We start from the raw sequence: 23,455 nt of genomic DNA on the forward strand, positions 1-23,455 counted from the left end.
TTGTTACATGTTTGACACACAGTTTATTTTAGTTTAGTTTATTCTTATTTGGTGCAAAGTAAGAACCTCAATCAGTTAATCTGTTGTCTGCTTGAGATCCACCCACCTAAGCAAGCAACAATCTAAACCATAAAAATCTTAAATACAAAAGCGCTTTTGCTTTATGTTACTTTTATAATGTTTCTGTGAGCTGGGAACTAAAGTAAAATATAATGCACATTATTTAAGCTTAAGAACTCCTATACAGTTCTGAATGAAAATAATGATAGCACAGACAATAGAAGAAACTTGTATCATAATATTAGCCTCTTGTGGTTGTCAAATATACTAGTAATAGTAATAAGAACGTGCTGTAATTATAAGGGTGTAATCCACAGACTAGGTCTGCTTAAACAATGGAGCAACTTAGAATCATTGGCATCTTATTTTGGGCTTAATTAAGCCAATAACTTTGCTTGTGAAAGAACTTTTTCGTAAAAGAATTTCTTGTCGTTTGACTCATATGATTACATATTTACATGTACACCTCAATGAGTAAATCAAGAGATTACAACAAATTAACCTCACCTTTCATTGGAGAGAAGCTCTATTTTAAAAAATTAATTTATGAAGGAAAAGTCTTCAACCATGGAAAATGGTTAAATCTGATAACATTGAGAAAGTCTTTAGTGGGGCAAGACGTATGTCTCTCTCACAATTATCTTGTCAATAGCATGTGATCTTGATCTTTAGTAGTTGTGATCTTGATAAATCTTTTATTAGGAAGAGCCTAGGGGTGGTCAATATTTGAAGAGGGCTGCTATTTGTACACTCTCTTTTTTTATTTTTGTACACCCTTTTGTAAAAAAAAAAAATCAAAAATCAAAAGAAAAGACACACTCACTCCTCATCCAACACACCCCTTACTCTCAGACAAAAAAAAAAAAACACACACCCCTTAAAAAAAAAAACACACCCGACCTCCTCCCTCCCCTCCACCAAGCCTCAGCCCCGACCAGCCCACCTTCTTCCCCTCCACCCAGCCCGACCTCCTCCCTCCCCTCCACCAAGCCCTAGCCTCGTCGCACCCTCCCTCCAGCCCCGACCCACCCCGACCTCCTCCCTCCCTTCCACCCAGCCCCGGCCCCATCACACCCCCTCCCACCCAACCCCGTCGCACCCTCCCTCTAGCCTCAACCCACCCGGCCCACCTCCTTCTAGGTTTGGCGGATATATGCCGAATGGTTTGTGGGTGTTCGGTGGGTGGCTGCCGAAGGAAGGAGAAAACAGAGAGAGAAAGGGAGGGAGGGAGGAGAGAAGAGGAAGAGGTTGGGGGTGAGGTCAGGTGCTGCTTGTGGTGGTCGGGTGAGGGAGGGAGGGGGCTGGGTGGGTGGGTGGGTCGGGGCTGGAGGGAGGGTGCGACGGGGCTGGGGCTTGATGGAGGGAGGGCTGCGTGGGTGGGTGTGGTCGGGTGAGGGAGATGAAGGGGGGGTGTGTGTGTTTTTTTTTGGTCTGTTGATGGGGTGTGCAAAAAAGAAAAAATGGAGTTGGTTTTGGGTGTGAGAAGGGTGAGTGTGTCTTTTTCTTTGATTTTTGATTTTTTTTTTTTTACAAAAGGGTGTGCAAATAGCAACCCTCTATTTGAAAATAAAACTAAATGTACCACGTATGTATACCACTACTAATAGAGATATAGTGCTCAAAATGTAGTATTTATAATTTTATCTATATCCTTTAACAGGTTATACTTAAGAACTATGATGAGCAATGTTGTCCTACATTAATTACCACAACTAAAAGTGGTCTATGTCTTCTGGTCGCATCACAATGTCACATGAGCCAATCATAAAAGTTCCTAATGTTGTTCACAGGTCACATTTTTAACAGCATTGTCCACTAAGAATCATGACCTGACCTTGCTCAATTATTATTATTATTATTTTTTTTTGGCCAAGACCTTGCTCAATTAGTTATAAGGAAGTAGCATCAAAGATGACAAGGGCTTTTAATCCTGACCTGCTTTTGTTCCATATTAGGAATGTGCCAAAGATTTTAATTTAATTAGATTGATGGACCAATCTCTTCTCAGTGGTTAAGTATTGTGTTTGAAGCATAATCAAGTAGTGTCTTTTTAAACGGATTAATTGCTTGAGCAACCTCCAATTTTATAGTCTTTTATAAGAAAGACTTATGAGGTGGGGACCACCAGTTTAGGGTCCATGGATTCAGCTCTAGTCCTTTCTGGGCTGTAGAAGCATAGCCCATTAGTCTCCTCCAAGGCCCAAAATGCATTGGGCTTGACTAGTTGGGCTTAAGGTTGTTTTTCCTCAACATATTTTTTTATTATTTTTTAATTTATTTATTTTTGCCTACATTCCCTTTCCTTTGTTGCTTGTCAATTTACAGACAGAGCTCTCTGAAAGCTGAAGCTCATCGAGTAATAATGCTCATCATAAGTCGTTAGTTCCAATCCATTCCTCAAACTCTGTAACCTTCGAATACTAAAAAATGGCGAACGTCTCGGTTGCGGCGGAGTGGCAGCTCCTCTACAACCGGTACTACCGTAAGCCCGAGGTGTACCGAATGAGCTGGAAGCACGTGGAGCTCAACCGTAACAAGGTGGCCTGCGCCCCCTTCGGCGGCCCAATCGCCGTCATCCGCGACGACTCCAAGATCGTCCAGCTCCGCGGCGAATCCGCGCAGCGCAAGCTCCGCATCTTCAATTCCTCGGGCCTCCTCCTCGGCGAGACCATCTGGAAACACCCGGGAGGCCGATTAATCGGCATGTCCTGGACCGACGACCAGACCCTCGTCTGCCTCGTCCAGGACGGCACCGTTTTCCGCTACAACATCCACGCCGAGCTCCTCGACCCGAGCATCTCCATGGGCAAGGAGTGCTTCGAGCGCAACGTCGTCGACTGCGTCTTCTGGGGGAACGGCGTCGTCTGCATAACCGAATCGAATCAGCTCTTCTGCATTTCGGATTTCAAGAACCCGAACCCGATCAAGCTGGCCGACCCGGGGATCGAGGACCCGCCGCTCTGTATGGCGGTGATCGAGCCGCAGTACACCATGTCCGGCAACGTGGAGGTGCTGCTTGGGATCGGGGAGGCTTGCGTTTTGGCGGTGGAGGAAGACGGCGTGCAGCAGCTCGGGCTTGAGGTCTTGCGTGGACCGCTGCAGAAGATGGCGGTTTCGCGCGACGGACAGTGGCTCGCCTCGTTCACGCACGACGGCCGCTTGTTGGTTATGACTTCGAATTTGAATGACATCCTAATTGAGCAGGAATGTGAGGTCAGATTGTTTTCAATCTCAAATTCTTATTGTTGAAGTTTTCAATTTGCTTCTATGTTTACTTAATTAGTTGTATCGAATTATTGTTTTTATTTGTCTAATTCTGCATATGATGTCTTCATAAGAATGAACAACTCATTTTGAAGCAACATTACAGTTTATAATGCTATTGCTCATTTCTTCATGCTCATGTCCATTACATTATGGCATTATAGCTGCTTATAATGTGTATATTTGTATTATGTGCCACAGTCAGCGCTTCCTCCAGAACAGCTATCGTGGTGTGGAATGGACACGGTGTTGCTCTACTGGGACGACATGCTTTTAATGATGGGTCCTAGAGGAGACCCAGTGCGCTACTTTTATGATGAACCGATAATTCTTATTCCTGAGTGTGATGGAGTGAGGATATTATCGAACTCAAGCATGGAATTCGTACAACGTGTACCTGATTCCACTGAATCCATCTTTAAGATTGGAAGTACATCACCTGCAGCTTTGTTGTATGATGCTTTGGACCATTTTGACAGACGGAGTGCCAAGGTAGGTTACCTTTTTCTTGTTTCTGAATTAAACAGAACAGTTAATCTCCACTAGATTTTGGAGTGAAGAACACACTGTGTTTAATTGGATTTACTTCTTTAACTCCAAAAACCAAAAAGATGATCTGCCATCTCTTCTGTCATCTTACACATAATGCAACAGTTCAGTAGTGGTAAAGTTCTAATTTCATGTTTTCACCAGGCAGATGAGAATTTGCGACTAATACGCCCATCCTTGCCGGAGGCTGTTGAAGCATGTATTGATGCTGCCGGTCATGAATTTGATGTTTTACGTCAACGGACGCTGCTAAGAGCTGCAAGCTATGGCCAAGCCTTTTGCAGGTTAGTTTGCCTTCATATTGCAGCATTTGAACTTACCAGAAGTTTTTAGTTGTTATAGGAAGTTGTTAGCATGTTTCTTGTTGCAGAATTTTTAATTTGTATGATTTGTCCATATTCTCCTTTAATGCCTATTAACTTCATAGCTAGTTTCAATGTTCTTTAAAGAACATTCTTTCTGATTTCTGCTCTCGGTAATGATATCCAGTTGGCTTTGGCAGCAATTTTCAACGTGATCATATTCAAGAGATGTGTAAAACTTTGCGAGTATTAAATGCTGTGCGGCATCCTGACGTTGGAATGCCTCTTAGTATTCAACAATACAAGGTTTTCAAAGCTGACTGTACTCATTTTCAACTTGAATGCGGCATACGCATGCTATTTTCTTTACATAATACTGAATAATGTTATTGCCTTCAGTTGCTTACGCCATCTGTTCTGATCGGTCGTTTGATCAATGCCTACAAACACCTTCTTGCACTACGGATTTCAGAGTACCTTGGAATGAATCAAGTAAGTCTAAAATTGCCCTTACATCACTGGCATTTGTTTTGCTCATTTTCTACTGGGTTCTTGCAACTTTGCCTTCGATCCACAAATCAGACCATAATGGTGACCTTGACTATGTTTGATAGAGGGGATGCCATTGAGGCGGGAAAAATGGAAATTTTGGAATGAGATACTATCGTGCACTCTGTATGCTCATTCTTAGCCTAAATCCTACAAAAGCTCTATATGATTTCTGCTTTCTGTTTGGAAATCAAAGTTAATCCACGTATATCTGAACTTATCTCTTCTCCTTTTGGCTTTATGTAGGAGATGGTGATAATGCACTGGGCATGTTCGAAGATAACAGCTTCCTTGGCAATTTCTGATGCTGCTCTCCTTGAAATCTTACTTGATAAGGTTGTTTGGTTATCTTCATTCATTACTGTGTTGTGTTTTCTCAGTCTATTTCGTGCAAACATATCATCTTAAATAATTTTCTTTTATACTTTCAGTTGAAACTATGCAAAGGAATATCCTATGCAGCAGTTGCTGCTCATGCAGATAAGAATGGTCGGCGGAAGCTAGCTGCTATGCTTGTTGAACATGAACCGCGTTCCTCCAAACAGGTTCAGTTTTTATTAAAATAAAATGAAAAGAAAAGAAGGATATCATTACCTATTTTTGCCCTTATATTTACCCCCCCCCAAATATTAAATAAATAAAAAGAATGCTGTCATGTTATGAAAATGTGAAAAAAGGTCCACTATATTCATTCTGATCCTTTGACTTCAGGTCCCTCTCTTGTTGAGCATAGGAGAAGAAGATACAGCTTTAATGAAGGCAATTGAAAGTGGTGATACAGACCTTGTTTATCTTGTCCTCTTTCATATCTGGCAAAAGGTAATACATCTAAAAAACTCAAAATGTGTTCCAGTATGTCTGTTGCAAGTTTCCAAGTATTGGATCAAGGTAAAATATTCGGAGAACAAACAAAAAGCTCTATATGATGCAGAGACAACCGTTGGAGTTTTTTGGAACGATTCAAGCTAGAGCCCTGGCACGTGATCTGTTTATAATTTATGCACGGTAGGTATAGACACCCTAATGTGATATGTTTTTATCTTTTCATTTCATTTCCATGTAATTAATGGTTTTCTGAGTACTCTAGTATGATGCATGTGAGAACCATTGTTCTCAAAGGCTGCACTTGAGCTGTCAAAAGCATAATTACTGGGTGTGACACCTAGGATTAGTTGATGAATCAAAAGTTTCTGAGCCCATAGAAGAAATATTTGAACTAAAAAAAAAAAAGCAAAAATAAGGTATGACTGACAAAACTTAAAAAAACCAAAAGGGTCCGAGAGGAAACAAATTGGGGATGTATTCTCCCATCTTGTTTTGCTGGGTATGATGACAAAAAGGGAAACATTAATCTTAATTGTGACAAAGCTTGATGTACCATGTTGCCTAGTTTTTTACCTCGGGGAATAGTAAATACATGGTTTTGAAAAACAAGGAGACAATGAAATAATAAATTAATGGTGTTTTAAAAAGGTTGCATCTTGGACCCAATGCATTTAAGCATAGTGGCATAGGAAAAGGGACTGGGCCTAATGCAGAATTAGGCTCTCAGGCTGTATCTCAGTGATATTTGTTCCTAGGCTTGCTTTAACAATGGTCAAAACCGAAGCTTTTGTTATCAAGATGCATGTGTATGTTTGCAAGTGTGTCTGTATTTTGCATGCATCACATTCTTTATGTTGTCTGTTTCAGGTGCTATAAGCATGAATTCTTGAAGGATTTCTTCCTATCAACTGGACAACTTCAAGTAGGTTTCAATTGACTTTTGGTTTTACATGCATGCATATAGACAATAGACATACATTTTCTTTTTATCGGAAGATAGAGAAATACATACATGCTTACATTAATACTTACATAGTGTCCTGCAGAGAATAGGAAACCATATGTTGATCGCATATGTTGCATTATCTAGAGATTGGAAATGGTAGATTTTGTAATCAATGCTTTGAGAATTAGAATTGCGTCAGTCATTCCATAATAAAATTTAAAAGTTTGGAGAAAGAGTTTAGCATAAATTCAAGAATATAACCTTGAATCTAGAAGCTAATGTACTTGACCCTTCTGTCATCACCTTATGTTTAATTTTCACTAGTGCTGAACGAATATAAATGCCCATTATAATAAGTCTTGAAGGGCTTTGGTGTGAAAATTGATTTGGTGTTCATATTTTTTACTAGAGTTCCCACAATCATTACTATCCTAGAAAACAGTAATACCATGATCAAGTTATTACCCTTCAAACAAAATACTTGTAATTAATCGTTCAATGTCTGACGTAACACTGCTTGAATTCCTATTAACATCTCTTATGGAACATTCATTGTCAATATAAAATTCATATTTTGTAGGAGGTGGCTTTCCTTTTGTGGAAAGAATCTTGGGAACTTGCAAAAAATCCAATGGCAAGCAGAGGATCTCCCCTTCATGGTCCACGCATTAAACTAATTGAGAAGGCCCATAATCTTTTTGTAGAAACTAAGGAATATACATTTGAGTCAAAAGCTGCGGAAGAGCATGCAAAATTGTTGAGGTTAGATTTTGAGTATTTTTGGTTATCTGCACTGTTACTTGGGTGAACTTATGATTTCTGGGACATGCCATTTATTGCATTAGCTAGGCTTTAAGGAATAGCATGTTATTGTGGTTTAGACAACTATATTGTAATAATTGGTTGCAACTTTCTATTAATAATAGTTTAGTGTCTGATGTTATTCTCTATGTCAGATTAGATATTTTCCTTTTCTGAATAAGTAATGATAAAACTTTTACTTCTACATTTCCACATATAATATGTAAAAGCTCATAACTCGATTTTTTGTTTAAATCTACAGTTTCTCATTACTTTCTATTTCTACAGAATGCAGCATGATTTAGAGGTGTCAACAAAGCAGGCCATCTTCGTTGATTCTAGTATTAGCGATACAATTCGGACATGTATTGTGCTGGGAAATCATCGAGCTGCAATGAAAGTGAAAACAGAATTCAAGGTTTGTGAAGTTACACATACTACCAAGCCCGAAGCTTGTGCCTCCTTCCAAGCCATTTGTCTCCTTATCCCCCATTCCTTTTTCTTTTATTTTTTTAATGAAAGAAAATTGAGTATATTCTCATAGTTGATGCAAGATAAAATAGTTGCCATCTTCTATGATTGTTTACCGGCTCTTAATTTGGTTTTTCATGTCAATTGCAATATAGACCTTGACTGCTCTATTGTGATTCTGTGAACTTGTCTCAGGTTTCTGAGAAGAGATGGTATTGGCTAAAAGTTTTTGCTTTGGCTACAATCAGAGATTGGGAAGCCCTGGAGAAGTTCTCGAAGGATAAGAGACCTCCAATTGGTAAGGCCCTCAGTGAATTATGGAAAGCAATAACATTTTTTGGCATCTATTTCTTTCCTTTCCTTTTGGTTTCCATGGCAGGCTGGCAGCCATACTAAACTAAGTAGATACCTGTTTTTGTTTTTCATCTGATAGGTTACAGGCCATTTGTAGAGGCATGTATTGACGCAGATGAAAAAGCCGAAGCTTTGAAATATATCCCAAAACTCACTGATCCTCGAGAAAGAGCGGAGGTAACTTAAACCTGTCTGACACATTTGTAAAACATATTATGTGGTAGCTTGAAAAAAAAAAAAATGTCCCCATTAATTGTGTTCAGAAGCATCAAAAGTTCAAAAGCGGTGCATTAGGAGCTTTGCAATACTGACACTGCTTGTTTGCTTGCACACACATGAATGCTTGTAGTGCCTTGCCAATTAGCAATTGCTCAAATCTTTCTTACTACTTTATGTCTCTTTGATTAAGCCCGTCTTTAATATTTGTACAGTCTTATGCTCGGATTGGCATGGCCAAGGAAGCTGCTGATGCTGCCTCTCAGGCAAAAGATGGTGAATTGCTTGGTCGACTAAAATTGACTTTTTCACAAAATGCTGCAGCTTCTTCAATTTTTGATACTCTTCGAGACCGATTGTCTTTTCAAGGCGTTTCATAGTTAATCTTTTTTTCTGTTACTTCCGTAATCTTCCTTTCCGTTGTGTGTATTGTGTGCATATTATTTACATTGTACATGACCGGATGAATGTAAGGGCAGATGAGTTTCATACATGATGTATTCTATGCATTGTGGAATTATGGCCATCGGATTAATACAGCAGTAACACCTAGCTACTCTTTTCATCAGTGTGGAAAATATAACAATATAGCAGCTCCGAATTGAGGACTCGATCTGCATATGATTACTCGAGCTTTGAACCTTTGCTTCATTTTAGCATATACTTGTACTCAAACCTTTCCATTATTCTATCATCGGATTTGGGTTACCCATGAGTTCGAAACTGAAATTTGTTACTGTTCCAATTTCCTCAAGCATCTGTCTAATAAAAGATCAAATTCTAACAATGGTAACATAATTTGTCTCAAGGTTTGGCTAATGCATTTAAAGACCAGAACCAAGTTTGATCCCCATTTTTATTTTTATTTTTTTGGGAAAACTATAATTCAATCCACTAGTTTATCACATAATGCTTTCAGATGCACATGATGTCAACAAAGGCATTACTTTTAAGTTGATAATTGCAAACATTGAGAACCATAACTCTGAATTCAATTACAAGCGAGTAACTCATGAAAATCAGCTTGGAGGAGAAATGCATGATGGTACTGATGCCAATAACGTAGAGAATATTTCAAGGAACAAGTCCACCACTGATCAGAAATTTATCTTGCTCAGTCAGTCGCCTTCAAAGATGCATAGGCTGAATTCTCATATTTGCCATCCCACCTGCAATTGGTTACATAAAAATCATATTCATGATTCTTTTCTATGGAACTGCTTGCTGACTCTTACTTTCTTGGCCAAAACAGTGCTTGATTAATTAAACAAAACGAAAAATTGTATCGGAGTTTATTGCCCAATTAGAAATTATGACGCTGCACTTACCTGCATTCTTCCTTTTCTTGAATATGGAGCTCCAAATCTTCTTTGAAGGGCTGAAAGACCAGGTCTATCTTCTCATCATTCACTTTGTCAAGAGATGGTGGGTTCCACTACAACCAGGTAGTATGTAGAGATTAAAAAATGAAAAGAGAGAGAGAGAGAGAGAGAGAGAGAGAGAGAGAGAAAAACAGGACCATAGGGAGAGAGTACCTTAGGAGCATTATCCTTGTCAATGGTGAGAGCTCTAATACCCTTTTCATCAAAAATACAAGATCAGTACACTTCAGAAGCAGGGAGCAAGATTTTATTTTCAACATGGGATTGTTTACTGTCATATTTTATTGTTAGTAATATTGTTATACAACAATTACCTCATATACATCCTCAGATGTTATGGTTCTTAATATATTGATTGTGAGTCTAAATTCCTTCTTCAGACATTCAGGCAATGTTTGCTTCCTGCCTTCGCGAATCTGGAGAATAAAAAGTCAGAAACAAGTTAAAGCATAGATTCAAAAATCTCATGAAAAGGGAAGAAACTCTGCATGGGATGCATTTATAGACCACAATAGATAATGGCATTGGAATCTTTAGATGAGTCTTAAAAGTATAAAACTCATATAGCTTTCATTAACTAGATATGACACAATATATCCCTCTAGGAAAAAAAAAAAAGATTCACTGAGACTTAAAAGTCACAATCCAATATGCATCTGATCAAACTGTAAGAAACAGTACCGATCTTAGTGTTATTCTCAATCCTGTAGGGGATGATCTTTTTAAGCCCTTAAGAACTGGACCTATCCATCCATTTCCTTCTTTTTTTGCCTCTGCTTCCTGAAAAACAAATACATAGTTATAGAATTTGTGCCTGAGCAAATACCTGAAAATGGATTTTTATGATGAACTCTTTATTAATCTGTTAAATCAGAAGTGGGGAACAGTAACTTACAAATGATTTTATAATCTCAGCCACAGTATCTTTGGAGAAGCACTCATCAATTATTGACTGCCTGAAAGGTGAAAAAAGCTTAATGATATCAATATATGAAGTTACCTCTACTGATATTAAGGATAGAAGTGGAATTTGCAATTTAACATCAGTAATTAAGATTTATTACTTGTTTATGACACTTTCTTCATCAGGCTGAACTTTCACAGCGAATTCTTCAATCACAGCTTTGACTGCATTCTCATTTCCACTGTTTAAGCCTATCAAACGCTTCTCTAGATCAGATAATTTCTGATGAACAAAAATCAGAAAAGGGTTCAATGCTGTTTTATAGATTTTAGATCAGTTCTATTATCATGGCCAAAAAAAAAAAGATCAGTTCTATTAAAAGAATGTAGCAGATCTTAAGCCACCATATATATAGGTTGGTTGGATATGACAAATGACAAGGCCTGTTCATGGTTTATATATAACCAGATAAAGTACATAAACATAGCTGATGGGAAATCTTGTGAGCCAATGTTCCAAGACTTGGTTTCAGAGGGAAGAAAATTATGATGAAGAATGAGAAAATCACCTCAAGAGGCACAAAATGGGTTGCCAATCCAACTGCAACCAATTCCTTACCATTCAGTCTTGCTCCTGTTAAGGCCAAGAACTCCCCTGCATACTCCACATGATATCAATCAATTTCAGAAAAATCCACGAAAAAGTTCTTTTCCTTTATATTAGGATGCTTACCGAGATGGCTGGGAAGACGGGAAAGCATGTATGAGAAACCACAATCAGTATGAAAGCCAATACTAGCTTCTGGAGTGGAAAAAACCTATTTTAAAGCATTCATGAAATGTGCCAAAAAAGATTTGTATGTCACTATACATAAATAGATATAAAGCCTGCAAAAACCACAGAAAGATGTTTCTATAAACATCTGACTAGGATCATACTCACAGTTTTCTCTGTGACTACTGAGAACTTCATTGGGACCATTAAAGATGCACCTCCACCCATTGAAATTCCATGAACCAGAGCCACCTATTGATAACATGAATTCTTGAGTGATTCCCTTCAATAATAACATAGATTTGGAATAACTACAAGGAACACTATTCCTTCTATGCATCAGAGAAAGATGGGACTGCTTTGTTCTGAGCATTACCTGAGTTTTCTTATAAGTATGAATGTGGTAACAAAGCCAATACATTCTGTAGACCACTTCAAGGCAGGAATCCTCTGCCAAAATAAATTTATGATCAACTTCACTTTCTATATATATTTTAGAAAATGCAATAATCTCTCTCTCTCTCTCTCTCTCTCTCTCTCTCTCTCATGCACTTGTACACAAGAAAATAGGAATTTATATATTTTTCCAGGAGAGAGTACTTACTTGATGTCCTCCCATCATAAAACATTTTCAAGTCCCCACCAGCTGAAAAAGCTCGGCCTAATCCCTGTACAAGAACACCAAAGCACATCGAGTGTCTAATATCTATATGGCTATTTAGAATTGAAATACTTCATCAAGAGATTTCAGGAAGCATTAACAAACCTTGATAATTACAAGCTCAGCTTTGTCATCTTTTTCCCATTTCTCCAAGTATTCTGCTAGAAAAGAAACCTGAATGCAGTGAAAAAAGTATATTAGAACAAATGATATCAAAGAACTCGAACAAAACTGCAAAAATGTGAAAGTGGACTTTGTTGAGCATACCACTTTTGATGAGATGACATTCAATTGACGAGGCCTGTTCAATGTGATCAACCTCACATGGTCGATTTCTTCTCCAAGAAGAACCTAAAATATTAGTCACAAAACCCATGTAGTAATTAACAGCCATTTGCAAGGAAAAAAAAAACACCAACCAAACTCTAAAAATAAAACATCAAAAGAAAGATTCATAATTCATGCAATTAGAAATGCAGGAGATTACCTGTTCATCTGCATTTATAACTTCTTGTGCCATTTAAGTGATTAAATAACTTGTGGAGTTGAAGCCAACAAACTGCACAAACAAAGAACATAAAACCAGAAGGTAGATAAGAAAGAATGAATTGTTTGATCATGAAGCAACTCAAATAATGAATTTACAGAATTGGGCCAATTTCCAAGTAGTTTGTTCACTCCAGTCTTTCAAAGCAGAATTAGAAGCATTGCGGTTTAAACTGTTGGGCTAAGCCAGAAGATACAAATACTCAACAGCCAAAAATTTATGAAAACTCTGTTTTGAAGCTGAAACTGAAACATACTTCAAGGAAATTGGGACTGTATCCAGTAATTGATCAAGGAAACAATGAGAACTTACATTAACTTGGGAGCGAGCTCTTGTGCTTCTACGAGAGAACAGAAAATGCAGCGAGCAAACTGGGTTTGTAAAGCGAGGGTGATGGGTCAGGTAATAAGGTTGGGTTCTCGTTGTCTGCTTGATAGCTACCTCGTTTGGTAGAGAGAAATCATATGTTAGTGACTTTGGTCTTCCCATGTAAGGTTTCATCTACCTACCCCCTCCAACTACACCATGGTTTTGACAACACGTGGTTTTAACCATTGAATTAGCTACGACTGTCATTGCCACCCACCCCATCATCTTTATAAATGTTTTCTTTTTCTTTTTTTGTGAGAGTGGTAGTTGAAGGAAAGGAATGTACTAATTTTTTTTCCTTTTGGCGTTTTAACATTTCTTTTCTTGTAATTTTGGCTTTTTGGTACAACCAGAACCAGTTTTATTAAGGATTAATGAGAAAATAAAACTAACTGGGAATTTGGGATTGAGGGGTCCTTTTCTTAATTCATTAATCACTGCATTTCTCCACTTTAGCTGCTCAGAAGCCTTGCACCAGTTGGGTATTTTGAACCCAGAGTCCTAAAGATCGTAACAGCATGCACGATTGAGAAGGAGGAATCCCCTAAAGATCCTAAAGGTGGAAGCCCTGACAATCTTCAAAATCAAATAAATACATCTCAGGCTACCCTCCTCTTTATCACTTAAGGAGGAATCCCCTGACCATGCTCGTTAGAACCTTGCACCACTACTCCAGCCCATGCCAGCTGCTATTAGTTTTCTACCAACATCAAATCCTGTACTAGTTTTAACCTACAAAAATCTTCATTCCTCTTTGCTACATTTACATACAATCCACAATTCAACGAACAATTAACAAGTGACTATTTGCCAAGTGACTATTTGAATATGCATCTGCTATGTTTTTCCTTCTAGGCTTATACCAGCAGGAAAAACCCCGATTACAAAGCACAGATACATACACCAAAATACTTCACCCGGGGAAAAGCAGAAAACATTAAAACAAAGCACCAAACTCATTAAATTCATTATAAACTTGTAAAGCCACACAATCTTCAAAACTGAAACACTCTAGATAATAGAAAATGGATGTTCATGCTCCCAAGAAACAAAAATCCAGTAAAACTTGACCGCCATTCCTAGGATCATCTAGTTTAGCTAATTAAAGTGCAAAGCCTTCAGATGAAGGAAACACAATGAGGTATCAAAACTACATAAACAGATTGGGCCTGGTTGCCTTGTAAGTCGTCTTCAGCTTCCTAGTCGGGGGCCTAACCTTCCTGAACACCAACGGGAATTTGATCTTGGAGTTATGGAACTGCTTGGTGCTCTCCCTCTTGCAAAGTTTTGCTGGGATAGTAGCTGTCTTAATGATTTGGATGCATGGAAACCTCACTCTGTGACGAGATGCCATCTCATTGTACATGTCTTCAACAGCACCATTGAGAGTTGTGTCTCGGTACTCCTTGTACATGTTGTGATAACCGGTTCGGCTCTGATATCGCAGCCAAATTCCGTAGTTTTTGATTGTAGTTGGATTTTTCTCAAAAATCTGCAATCAGAAACTCAATATCAGAAGTCTTCTTTTCAACCCAATGACCCTGAATACTAAACAGTCAAGGGCTCTAGAAAACAATTCCTTTCAGATAATACATTTACTTCAGTGTCGAGAACACTAAATCAGAAAAGCACATGATCTAATCTTTTAAAATCTCCCATGATAAACCAAAAAGAACCTCAAATTTAAAAAATGGCAACTCCATTTGGAAGCCGCGGCCACATAATATAAGCATCAAATCATTAGAAACTACAAACCTCAAACTTTTATCAAAAGAATGTAATCCTACAAAGAGGGTCCACATTCAATTTAGTTCTTGGCTAAGAATAAACAATCAAACTAGACCTGATTTTAATATGAATCAGGGTACAATTTAAGAAGCCAACCCACAATTGGTACAAGAACACATTAACTCGTGCCAGCTAATAGGGTAAGAGATGGATGTTAACAGAAATGTAAGATGCATACCTCATTGATGGCCAAAACTTGTCCATTGCTTTTCTTCACTTTTTTCAACTTCCTCAAAAAGTACCTAATAAAAGAGTCCAAAAAAACAAAGAGCCACATCTAAATGAGAACCCAAAAATATAATAAGCATAAATTGAATTACTTGTGAGTTGTGACAAATAAAAACCATGAAAGGTTCAGAAAATTTAAACAAAAATTAAATGTCTCTCTATCACAGAACATTGTTAACTTTATAATTATTTAGTTATTAGGCATATCCAAGAGTAAAATTTTACCTATACACCATTCAGAAATCAAAAAGTAAAATTTTACCTATGCAAATTAGTTACGTTATTAGCCATATCCAAGTGAGGACTTAGTTTATCTGGGGTCCTAAATAAACATGAATCTAATATTCAGAGTTCACAATCTTTTTTCCATTCCCTACATTTTCTGAGGAACCAAACAAAGGAAATAGAGCAGATAATGCATGGAACAGTGCTTACCAGAACTTGGATTTGGCACGGACCTCATTGGTGGCCCAGAGCTTCATACGGTAGATCTTGGGATGCTCATCTGACTCAGTTGGGAGGGCTCTCCCCACCACCTGGTACTGATGAAACTGTTTCCACACAACAAAACCCACAATTTCAAAACACTCAAACCCATGTTTTCAGAAAGCAAAAAAAAAGCTAAAGACCAATTGAAAAACAAGGTAAAATAATTCAAATGCTCAATGAAGCATGAAAAATGTTTCATGAAATCAAAAACTGAGAATGAAAAATGGGTTGTGAAAGCTGAATCAAGAGAGGAGTGTCGAGTTGCACACCCTGAAAGTAACCATTTGGGATGTGGGAGAGAGGCCGCTGCTGACTGCTGTCCCAAAAACACTTTCTCTGATCAACGCGAACAAGGTGAAGGTTAAAAACCCTAACTTGCACTGCTTGGTGTCTGGGCCTTGTAAAGTCGAGTAGAGCCCAACCTATTTGGAGATATCAGTCCAGTATTCACATCTTAAGTGGGGCCAAATGTAAATTACGCATGAAGACCCATGTATCATCAATACCTAGCCCAAAATTATAGAAGGCCTTAAGGTGTATGTTACTCCACGAGAAATCGTACCATAACACATCAAGTGTTGTTACTGATCCATGTGTTATTACATGGATAGACGACTATAATAACATGTAGTATGAGTGTATGACTAATCCAAACAAATTATAATAGGTGTATAATTTTAAAGGTCTTGTTTAGAGTTTTAAATATTAATAATTGTAACCCTATTATAATTTGAATGGATTGATCACATCACTAGTGGTGTTACAGTTACATAGAATTTTTTTTAAATAAATATACATGTGTTATAATATAGTAGATTAATAACATTAGTTACGATTACACCAAAAAATTACTCCCATCTAAAATTTGATTTTTTTTTTATGAGATTCTAATTCATTTGAAATTTGAATGCCTTCTTATTCAACAAAAATTATTTTGAATGCATTTAGAGCGGTGTTTCATATGAGATTGATGGAGAAAACGTTCCCATAAGAAAAGCCAACATGACCACGTGAGTCGTGACAAAGGTATTAAATTTTGAAAATTTTGCCGAAAAATTTGTTTTTTTAGGGTTTTGAAATCGAAACGCATATTTAACAAGTTTTTGTGAAGATTTCACCGAAATTTACCTAAATTTATCGAAATTATCCTATTTTCTTCAACTTCAGAAATTCACAAAAAATAGCTCGATACTCCAAATAATTCACCAAAAAATTCTACGGACTCGTATTGATAAGTACTAATTTTCTATGACCTCAAAATAGTTAAATTGCTTTCATAAAAATTATAAAAAAATCCTACTCTCATAATTTAATTCTGAAAAAAAAAATAATTGCCAAATTCTTGAATTTTCCTTTTCTAAAATTTATTTCCACACAACTAAACTCTAGAATCACAACCAAAGGTCTAAGTTAGTTAAAATAAACTTAAGGAAATTTCTAATTCCTTTAAACAAACCTTAAAACAAGTTTGAAAAATTTAAGTAACAAAATTACTATAAGCCAAAATTTGGGTTGTTACACTCAGTAAAGACAAAACTTGGCTGGGTGAGAGGCACGAGAAAAAAAGAAGGAAAGAAAAAAGAAAAACTAAAGAGAGAGGCACGGGAAAAAAAAATAAGGAAAGAAAAAAAAAATGAGGGGGGGTTTGGGGCCTTTGGGCAATTAGAAAGAAAAAAAAAGTTTGAGATTTCGTTTAGTTATTTTAAACCCTAAACTCTAATACATTTGTATATAAAAAATTAATTAAAAATATCCTAAAGGGCCTAAAACTTAATATCCTGAAGAATAGAGAGTATATAGGGTTTAATGTAGAGATTATAGAGAATAAAGAGTATTAGAGTGTATAGAGTATTAGGGTTTAGATTTTAAATTTTAGTTTATAATTAAATTATAGAGTATAAAGAAAATACTAATTTTATTTATTCATTATACTAATTTTATTTAACAGTATTTGCTCCAGCGCGCTTTATATTCACCTTATATCACATGAAACTTACTACATAATTTAGTTTTTTCAATATTTTTTATCAATTTAGTAGATAATATGTTAAATAAACATATGCTAAAAGTTTTATTAAAAAATTTCGTATGTTGATAGCAATTTTCGTTGTTTCCGTCTAATTTTTGTCAAAATTTAAAAATCGTCGAAATTTCTATTGAAATTTCTTCAAAATCCGAAATTTAATTTATTGGTCGTGACAATAAGCACACACCGGCCAAAAAGGTCCAACTTGTTGTGAGTTTGTGAATAAAAGCCCTTGACCGAGTGTCAAACCATTGCAATGGTGATCTCGTCCTGATCTCCGACCCAAAATCCCACTTGCACCAACTGATAGGTACGTCTAGCTTTCTAATAATGCCATTAATGGTCAGAAAATTCAACTCCCATTACTCCATTAGTCATTACATCTATATATCAACTAGAATAAGGTAATGGTTGAGATGTAATAATCTAATAGGTTTAGTGGATCATTTGCTAATGACCTTCTAATACATTATTATGCATCAGATGATCATGTCATCAACAAGTTGGGTCGGGTTGGCTCGGCTTGACTCGGCTTGTCGAAGCCGGCTTGGGGCTGGAATAATCAACTACATGTAATAAGATTATCTTCCATACATTCATCGTCAGCCTGGATAAAAGGAAGCAAGTTGTGGTTGGTATGTAGTATAGATGGCATATATGTAACACTCACTCTCTAATCTCTATGAAGGCTTACCAAATATGCACTTGGAAGCACCTAAGCCCCTAAACAATGACTTTGCATTAAATGTGGGTAGATGAATGAAAATGAAATGAAATATGAACTTAAAAAAATGACAGATCAGTTGGACTGCAACAAAGCACCTTAATTTGCATAGTTATAGTCGTCAAAAGTTGTACACAGTTGGCTCCTATGGTGAGAGTCATGAGTCATGACCCTCTCCTGTAGATGTGGAATCTGTTCATTTCTTCCATTAAAAGAAATTCCAAAGCATTTCATCAACTATGTTGTCACAAGATTCAGGCACTTTCTTTCTGTCAGAAATATGTATCTACTGAAAATTCTCTACAGAAGTATAATTCAGGAACCACAAACACATTCACAATAAATACTTTTCCAAATTAACCATATCCATAAACATATGTACAAGCATATATAGATGTTTACATTACAGCAGGGTACTCAACTACTCACTACTCAAGCTAATGGTTGTAGAATACATATGTACACCCAAACATTCTTAGGAAGCTAATCTGGAACCATGCACCTTTTAAATTGAGTGATCTTATACTTGCAATCTGATCAACTGTGTGTGTGTGTGTAGAGAGAGATAGAGAGAGAGAGAGAGAGCTTGAAATTCTAGAGTATTGTATGTAACAGCTAGCCCAAATGGTTGACTTATTCTTTGTTTGTACACAGTATTTAAGTTTCATCTACCTAACAATTGACCAGTCCTTATTTTATAATCTATATTCAATATCAGGAGCCAAAGACCTGCACACAAAATAATAATAGTTCAAAGTGTGATACGCATTAGAATAAACAAACATATTGAAGAAAAAAGTGCAAGTAAGATTCAGGTATTCATATAGAAAACTCAAACACAGTTAGGACTTGCAAAGTAAAGAATCTGTGGACAATAAACAAGGATCTCATAACAGCAAGCAGTTTTAAATGTATAAAGTTGCATTGGAATTTCTTGTTTGAGTACAGATTATGACCCTGTCTAGCTATCAATATGTAATCACTTGAACTTCAAAAAAAGAAGAAAAGGAAAAAAACAATGAATCTAATTTCTGTGTGTTACCTCTGATCCTTGCCAAGAGGAAAAACTAAAAAAGGAAAAAAAACAAAAGTCCCTCCCAGACTACCATGTTTTCAAGTTCTCTCCACCTTCTGATCTTTTAGCAAGTATTGTTAAACATCAGCACAATTCATTGGTGCATATCCCACCCTAGACTTCTTTGTGTCATAGAGGATATGAAAATTCTGCTGCTGATAGTTTCCAATAATTGAAAGAGCAGATTTAGGAGTCCCCAAAATTGCCAAGCAGACAACCTCTTGAGGATCAATCTGGATGAAGTAGTTCTCAACTGGGAAGTTCCATACAGCTCCATCTGCAAAGAGAATTGAAAAGTCTGGAAGTTCTAGTTTCTCAACTCCAGACACATTGTAACAAGGATCTAAAATTGGGAAGTCCTTCACTACTGGATAGCCTTTAACCTTCTTCTCAAATGCCTCCTTAATAATCTGGTATGCAGGGTCTGCAAAATAACTCAGTGTGGTGCCTGAATCAATGATTGTCCCTCCAGCACCTTCTGCTGTCAAATTCCAAGTCTCCTCTGGTATGTCAAGTACTTCTCCTCCGACGACGATTGACTTAATCTGGAGATAGTAAAATGTATCAACAGGGTTTTCTTTCCCAGCAACCAAGGAGGTGTAACTCAATTTTGGGTGGCTCAAGAGGTCCTTGTCCTCCCCAAAAATCAACTTGCTGCTAACATTTGCATCACTATTCCTATCCACAAGACAGTATGAAAATGAATGGCCATAGAGTGATTGAAGCTGAGAGGTAAAGGAGAGAGGCCCTCTCCCAAGTCCTAACAATCCTGCAGCCCCATGAAAAAGCCCTCTATTCCAGTGACCACATCCAAACATCACATTATCCACTTTTTTGTATTCTGCTTTCCCCGTATGTGATGTAAGATTAACAGTAAAAGACTCAAGCCCAAAATCCCCAGTTGTATTAGAACTGTCCCCATACCAATAGAAATACGGGCATGTTTCGTTCTCAGCCTTGCAAGGCTGAGGAGGATCCGGGGACGAAACCAAATGACACCTAGGATCATGGCAGCCTATGTTTCGAAAAGAGCTAGAATCTTTAGGGTCATAATGAGGTCCATTTTGCTCAAAACAATCATAGCAAGGCACACATTGAATCCAATTGAGGTCACTACCAGTATCAAGTATCAAAGAGAAGTGTTTAGGAGGTGTACCAATAAAAACATCCATGAAGTACTCTCCAGAGCCAAGACTGACCCCGGAATTCAACGTTGCCTCGAGCTGGCCAGAAAGCCCGCTGGCATAAGACTCCGGCGAGGCTACCGGTGAAACAGCAACTGGCTTTGTTTGGTCCTTTTGGTGGACCTTCTTGTCTTTCTGTAGCCTTGAAATGGTATTTTGGTTCTTCTTCTCAACAATCCTTGTATGCAGGGTCTGAATTCTGGTTAAGTCTCGGATTGTGGATTCAATCACAGAACTCTTGCGCTCTGATTCTCTGTTCTGTGACCTGTGCCTTAGGTGGAGCTTCACAGATTGTTGATGGGGTTTCATTTTTGACATAGCATCATCAACTAGTTCATCCTCATCATCATCATCAGCTTCTTCATTAGGCCCTGCTTCCATGGTTGAATCTGATTGATTGGTTTTCTTTGAGTTGCTAAGACTGCAGCCAGTATGCGCTGATGAGGAGACAGCATTGAAGCTCATATGCTCTGGCAATTCTATGCCAGCGAGAGTGGAGCCATTGAGATTGTGATTGTTGTGGTGGTGAATTCCAGCAATCGCTACAAAAGCTCCGGAGGAGATTACAAGGAGAACCAGTAGGAGAGAAGCCTTAACAACCATAGTGATCGCCTCTTCTTTTTTGGTCAGTGAGAAAATCCTACATGAAAGAAAACCCAGAAAGCATGAAAAGTTGAAAACTTTGGTGAAAGTTCAAGGCTTTGTGAGGAAATAAGAAGTCAGAATTCCCAACTGGGTGTCCCAAGAAAAACCCAGAAACAGAACAGTCAGATTGGACTTAAATTATAGGAAAACCCCAGAAACAGAAACTTGAATTGGAGCTTAAAAACAGAAAACAGTATCTGGGAAACAAAAAGAAAAGGACAGAAAACACAGTTGTTGAGGTGAAATGTGTCTGTTTGGGAGATGGGAATATATTTATTGAGAGAGAAGAGAGAGCTAAAGCAGAGAAAGAAAGAAATAAAGAAAGAAGGAGGTAAGAGTCTGGGCTGTGGTTGTGGAGGACTATGTGTGTTCAGCTTAGAATCAATGTCAAAGACTTTGAATGTGTATATGTTTCAAAAGGGTTGCTGTTGAATACGCGGTTTCGATATAAAAGAATAGAGGAATTAATATTGTGTTGAGCAATGTGTAAGTGGCTAAGTGCTTACCTGGTCTTCATCTTCTGCTTCTTCCTCTCTCTTTCTTGCGGCACTCGCATCTGCCGTTATACTTTTACACTTACCAGCCAGCCTGCCAGTCTCTCTGTCTCAGATAGTTTTTAAGTTAAAACACTTTGCTCGTGGTTTTGACTTTGGTATTAGCTTAGGAAATAAATAATTTTTCTTTTCTTACCAAAACATTAGATTAAGCAAAAGCAATAAAAATAAAAAATTTGAAAGAGTAGGAAAAGAATACTATCATTAGATTTTCTTCGCTATATAATGTGTCCATAAAAAAATATTAGTGTTATTACAATCTTTGACGAATAAGATAACTACTTGGGTAATAGTAAATTTTCTCAACACCAATTCTTTCATGGCTAATTACTAAGAGCGGATATAGTGTATATAGATTTATAAAGATTTTTGTAGACTTTTTTAAGTGATAGACTTTTGTAGAATTTATAAATTTTCACAGAGTTCTACTGAGTTTTATAGAGTCTATAGAAATACTTAGAAATTCTTAGGAAGATGTTGAATTTATAATGACTTTGAAATACACATAAAAGTCTTTTAAAGTCATTACAAATTCATCATTAAATAAATTTCATAAAAGTCAATAACTTTTTAAATACACAGAGATTTTTACAGACTTTTTAAAAGTTTTCATTGAATACCACATGATTTTTATAACTTCATTATAATTCTTACTTAAATATACATACACTTTTACAAACTTTTTTAAATTTTTTAAAAATTTTAATTGAATGCCACATGACTTTTAAACTCCACAAAAATTTATTAAAATTCATATACAATACACCCCACTAAAGATTGAAAACTTTGTTATTGAAAGATAACAAAGATGTTAAAGAGTTAATCCCATCATTATTTTTTTTTCATGTTAATATATTATATATCACTAGTTTTTGTACTTAGTGATTATACTTAATTCTCTAAATTAAAATAAAATAAATATAGATATAGCTCTTGAAAGTCAAGACACTTTAGGTGGCGGAGAATATTTCCTTCTTATTTAATTCACTGTAATTGTCAGATAATTGAAGTCAAAACTTAATTTATTTTCCTTTATTTTTCTAATTATAGCCTTCATTTTTTTCTTCTTGGCTATTGCTCAACAGGTAGCACCACTATTTCTTTTTTTGGTCAAAATAGCACCACTATTTCAATCAGATAATTATCATGCAATTAATTCAGACTTTTTTTTTAAGGGCTGCTACACGAGTTTGTCGAGTTATAGTATTTCGATGGATCTGGTTTTCTTAATTAAACTTGGGGTTGGTTAAGAGAAATCAGTCAAAAGACTCAAACCATATATTTAATTATTTTGGTCTAACTTTTTTTTACTTTTTTCAGAGCAGAGCAAATGAAAAAAAATCAACCATTTATGCCCGACATCTTGTCTCCTTTTGTAAACGCATGCACGTATTTAATTTTGTTTTTTCCATTTGGATTTTGGTACAGCTCCAATGTCCACCCGTAAGACTTTGAAAGGGGGAATTTTTTTTTTTCTTTTATAATAAAATTTTTCTCTATATTTCAACATTTCTTTGTCAAACTCTTTTATTCTTTTGGTCATATCTTGACTTGCTGGAAAAGAATCAATTAGATGATGTGGGTAGTAATTAACAGAATAGACTGGAAACTAAAGCCTTGACCTGCAACCTAAACATGTAGCTCTAAGCTCTTAGCCGAAAAATTTGTCGAAGACTGAAGGTAAGAATAGGTCCTAATACCATTGTGTAGTTGAAGGTTGTGTTTTCTATAGCCTATGGTCTTCTTTAGAGCAACGGGGTTAGAAGAA

The 23,455-nt window shown here is 36.8% G+C and overlaps 4 protein-coding genes across 4 annotated transcripts; 1 reads left to right on the forward strand and 3 right to left on the reverse strand.

The window, feature by feature from the left end:
* The first annotated feature begins 2,396 nt into the window (after positions 1–2,396).
* On the forward strand, positions 2,397–8,905 carry VCL1 (vacuoleless1 (VCL1)). The gene is made up of 15 exons (XM_086240115.1): positions 2,397–3,273; positions 3,526–3,816; positions 4,018–4,157; positions 4,376–4,481; positions 4,575–4,667; positions 4,971–5,060; positions 5,156–5,269; positions 5,436–5,543; positions 5,656–5,729; positions 6,417–6,471; positions 7,076–7,257; positions 7,585–7,714; positions 7,963–8,065; positions 8,201–8,298; positions 8,553–8,905. The coding sequence occupies exons 1-15, from the start codon at positions 2,488–2,490 to the stop codon at positions 8,715–8,717; spliced, it is 2,535 nt and encodes an 844-aa protein (XP_086096241.1). The 5' UTR covers positions 2,397–2,487; the 3' UTR covers positions 8,718–8,905.
* Positions 8,906–9,166: 261 nt separating this feature from the next.
* On the reverse strand, positions 9,167–13,104 carry LOC147287803 (ATP-dependent caseinolytic (Clp) protease/crotonase family protein). Its single transcript, XM_086240117.1, has 16 exons — positions 12,918–13,104; positions 12,546–12,617; positions 12,326–12,409; positions 12,164–12,232; positions 12,002–12,065; positions 11,774–11,847; positions 11,566–11,649; positions 11,356–11,440; positions 11,192–11,277; positions 10,784–10,905; positions 10,615–10,675; positions 10,401–10,499; positions 10,034–10,135; positions 9,873–9,914; positions 9,666–9,772; positions 9,167–9,506 (listed from the first exon to the last, which is right to left on the reverse strand). The coding sequence occupies exons 2-16, from the start codon at positions 12,576–12,578 to the stop codon at positions 9,452–9,454; spliced, it is 1,167 nt and encodes a 388-aa protein (XP_086096243.1). The 5' UTR covers positions 12,579–12,617; positions 12,918–13,104; the 3' UTR covers positions 9,167–9,451.
* Positions 13,105–13,911: 807 nt separating this feature from the next.
* On the reverse strand, positions 13,912–15,874 carry LOC147287804 (large ribosomal subunit protein eL20-like). Its single transcript, XM_086239517.1, has 4 exons — positions 15,749–15,874; positions 15,426–15,541; positions 14,941–15,004; positions 13,912–14,466 (listed from the first exon to the last, which is right to left on the reverse strand). The coding sequence occupies exons 1-4, from the start codon at positions 15,761–15,763 to the stop codon at positions 14,125–14,127; spliced, it is 537 nt and encodes a 178-aa protein (XP_086095643.1). The 5' UTR covers positions 15,764–15,874; the 3' UTR covers positions 13,912–14,124.
* A 3,245-nt stretch (positions 15,875–19,119) lies between these two features.
* Positions 19,120–21,533, reverse strand: LOC147287805 (aspartyl protease family protein 2-like). Its single transcript, XM_086239516.1, has one exon. The coding sequence runs from the start codon at positions 21,089–21,091 to the stop codon at positions 19,382–19,384; it is 1,710 nt and encodes a 569-aa protein (XP_086095642.1). The 5' UTR covers positions 21,092–21,533; the 3' UTR covers positions 19,120–19,381.
* Positions 21,534–23,455: the final 1,922 nt, after the last annotated feature.

This window comes from Dryas octopetala, chromosome 4 (assembly GCF_963921425.1).
Source record: "Dryas octopetala chromosome 4, drDryOcto1.1, whole genome shotgun sequence".
In the NCBI taxonomy this organism is placed as follows: domain Eukaryota; kingdom Viridiplantae; phylum Streptophyta; class Magnoliopsida; order Rosales; family Rosaceae; genus Dryas; species Dryas octopetala.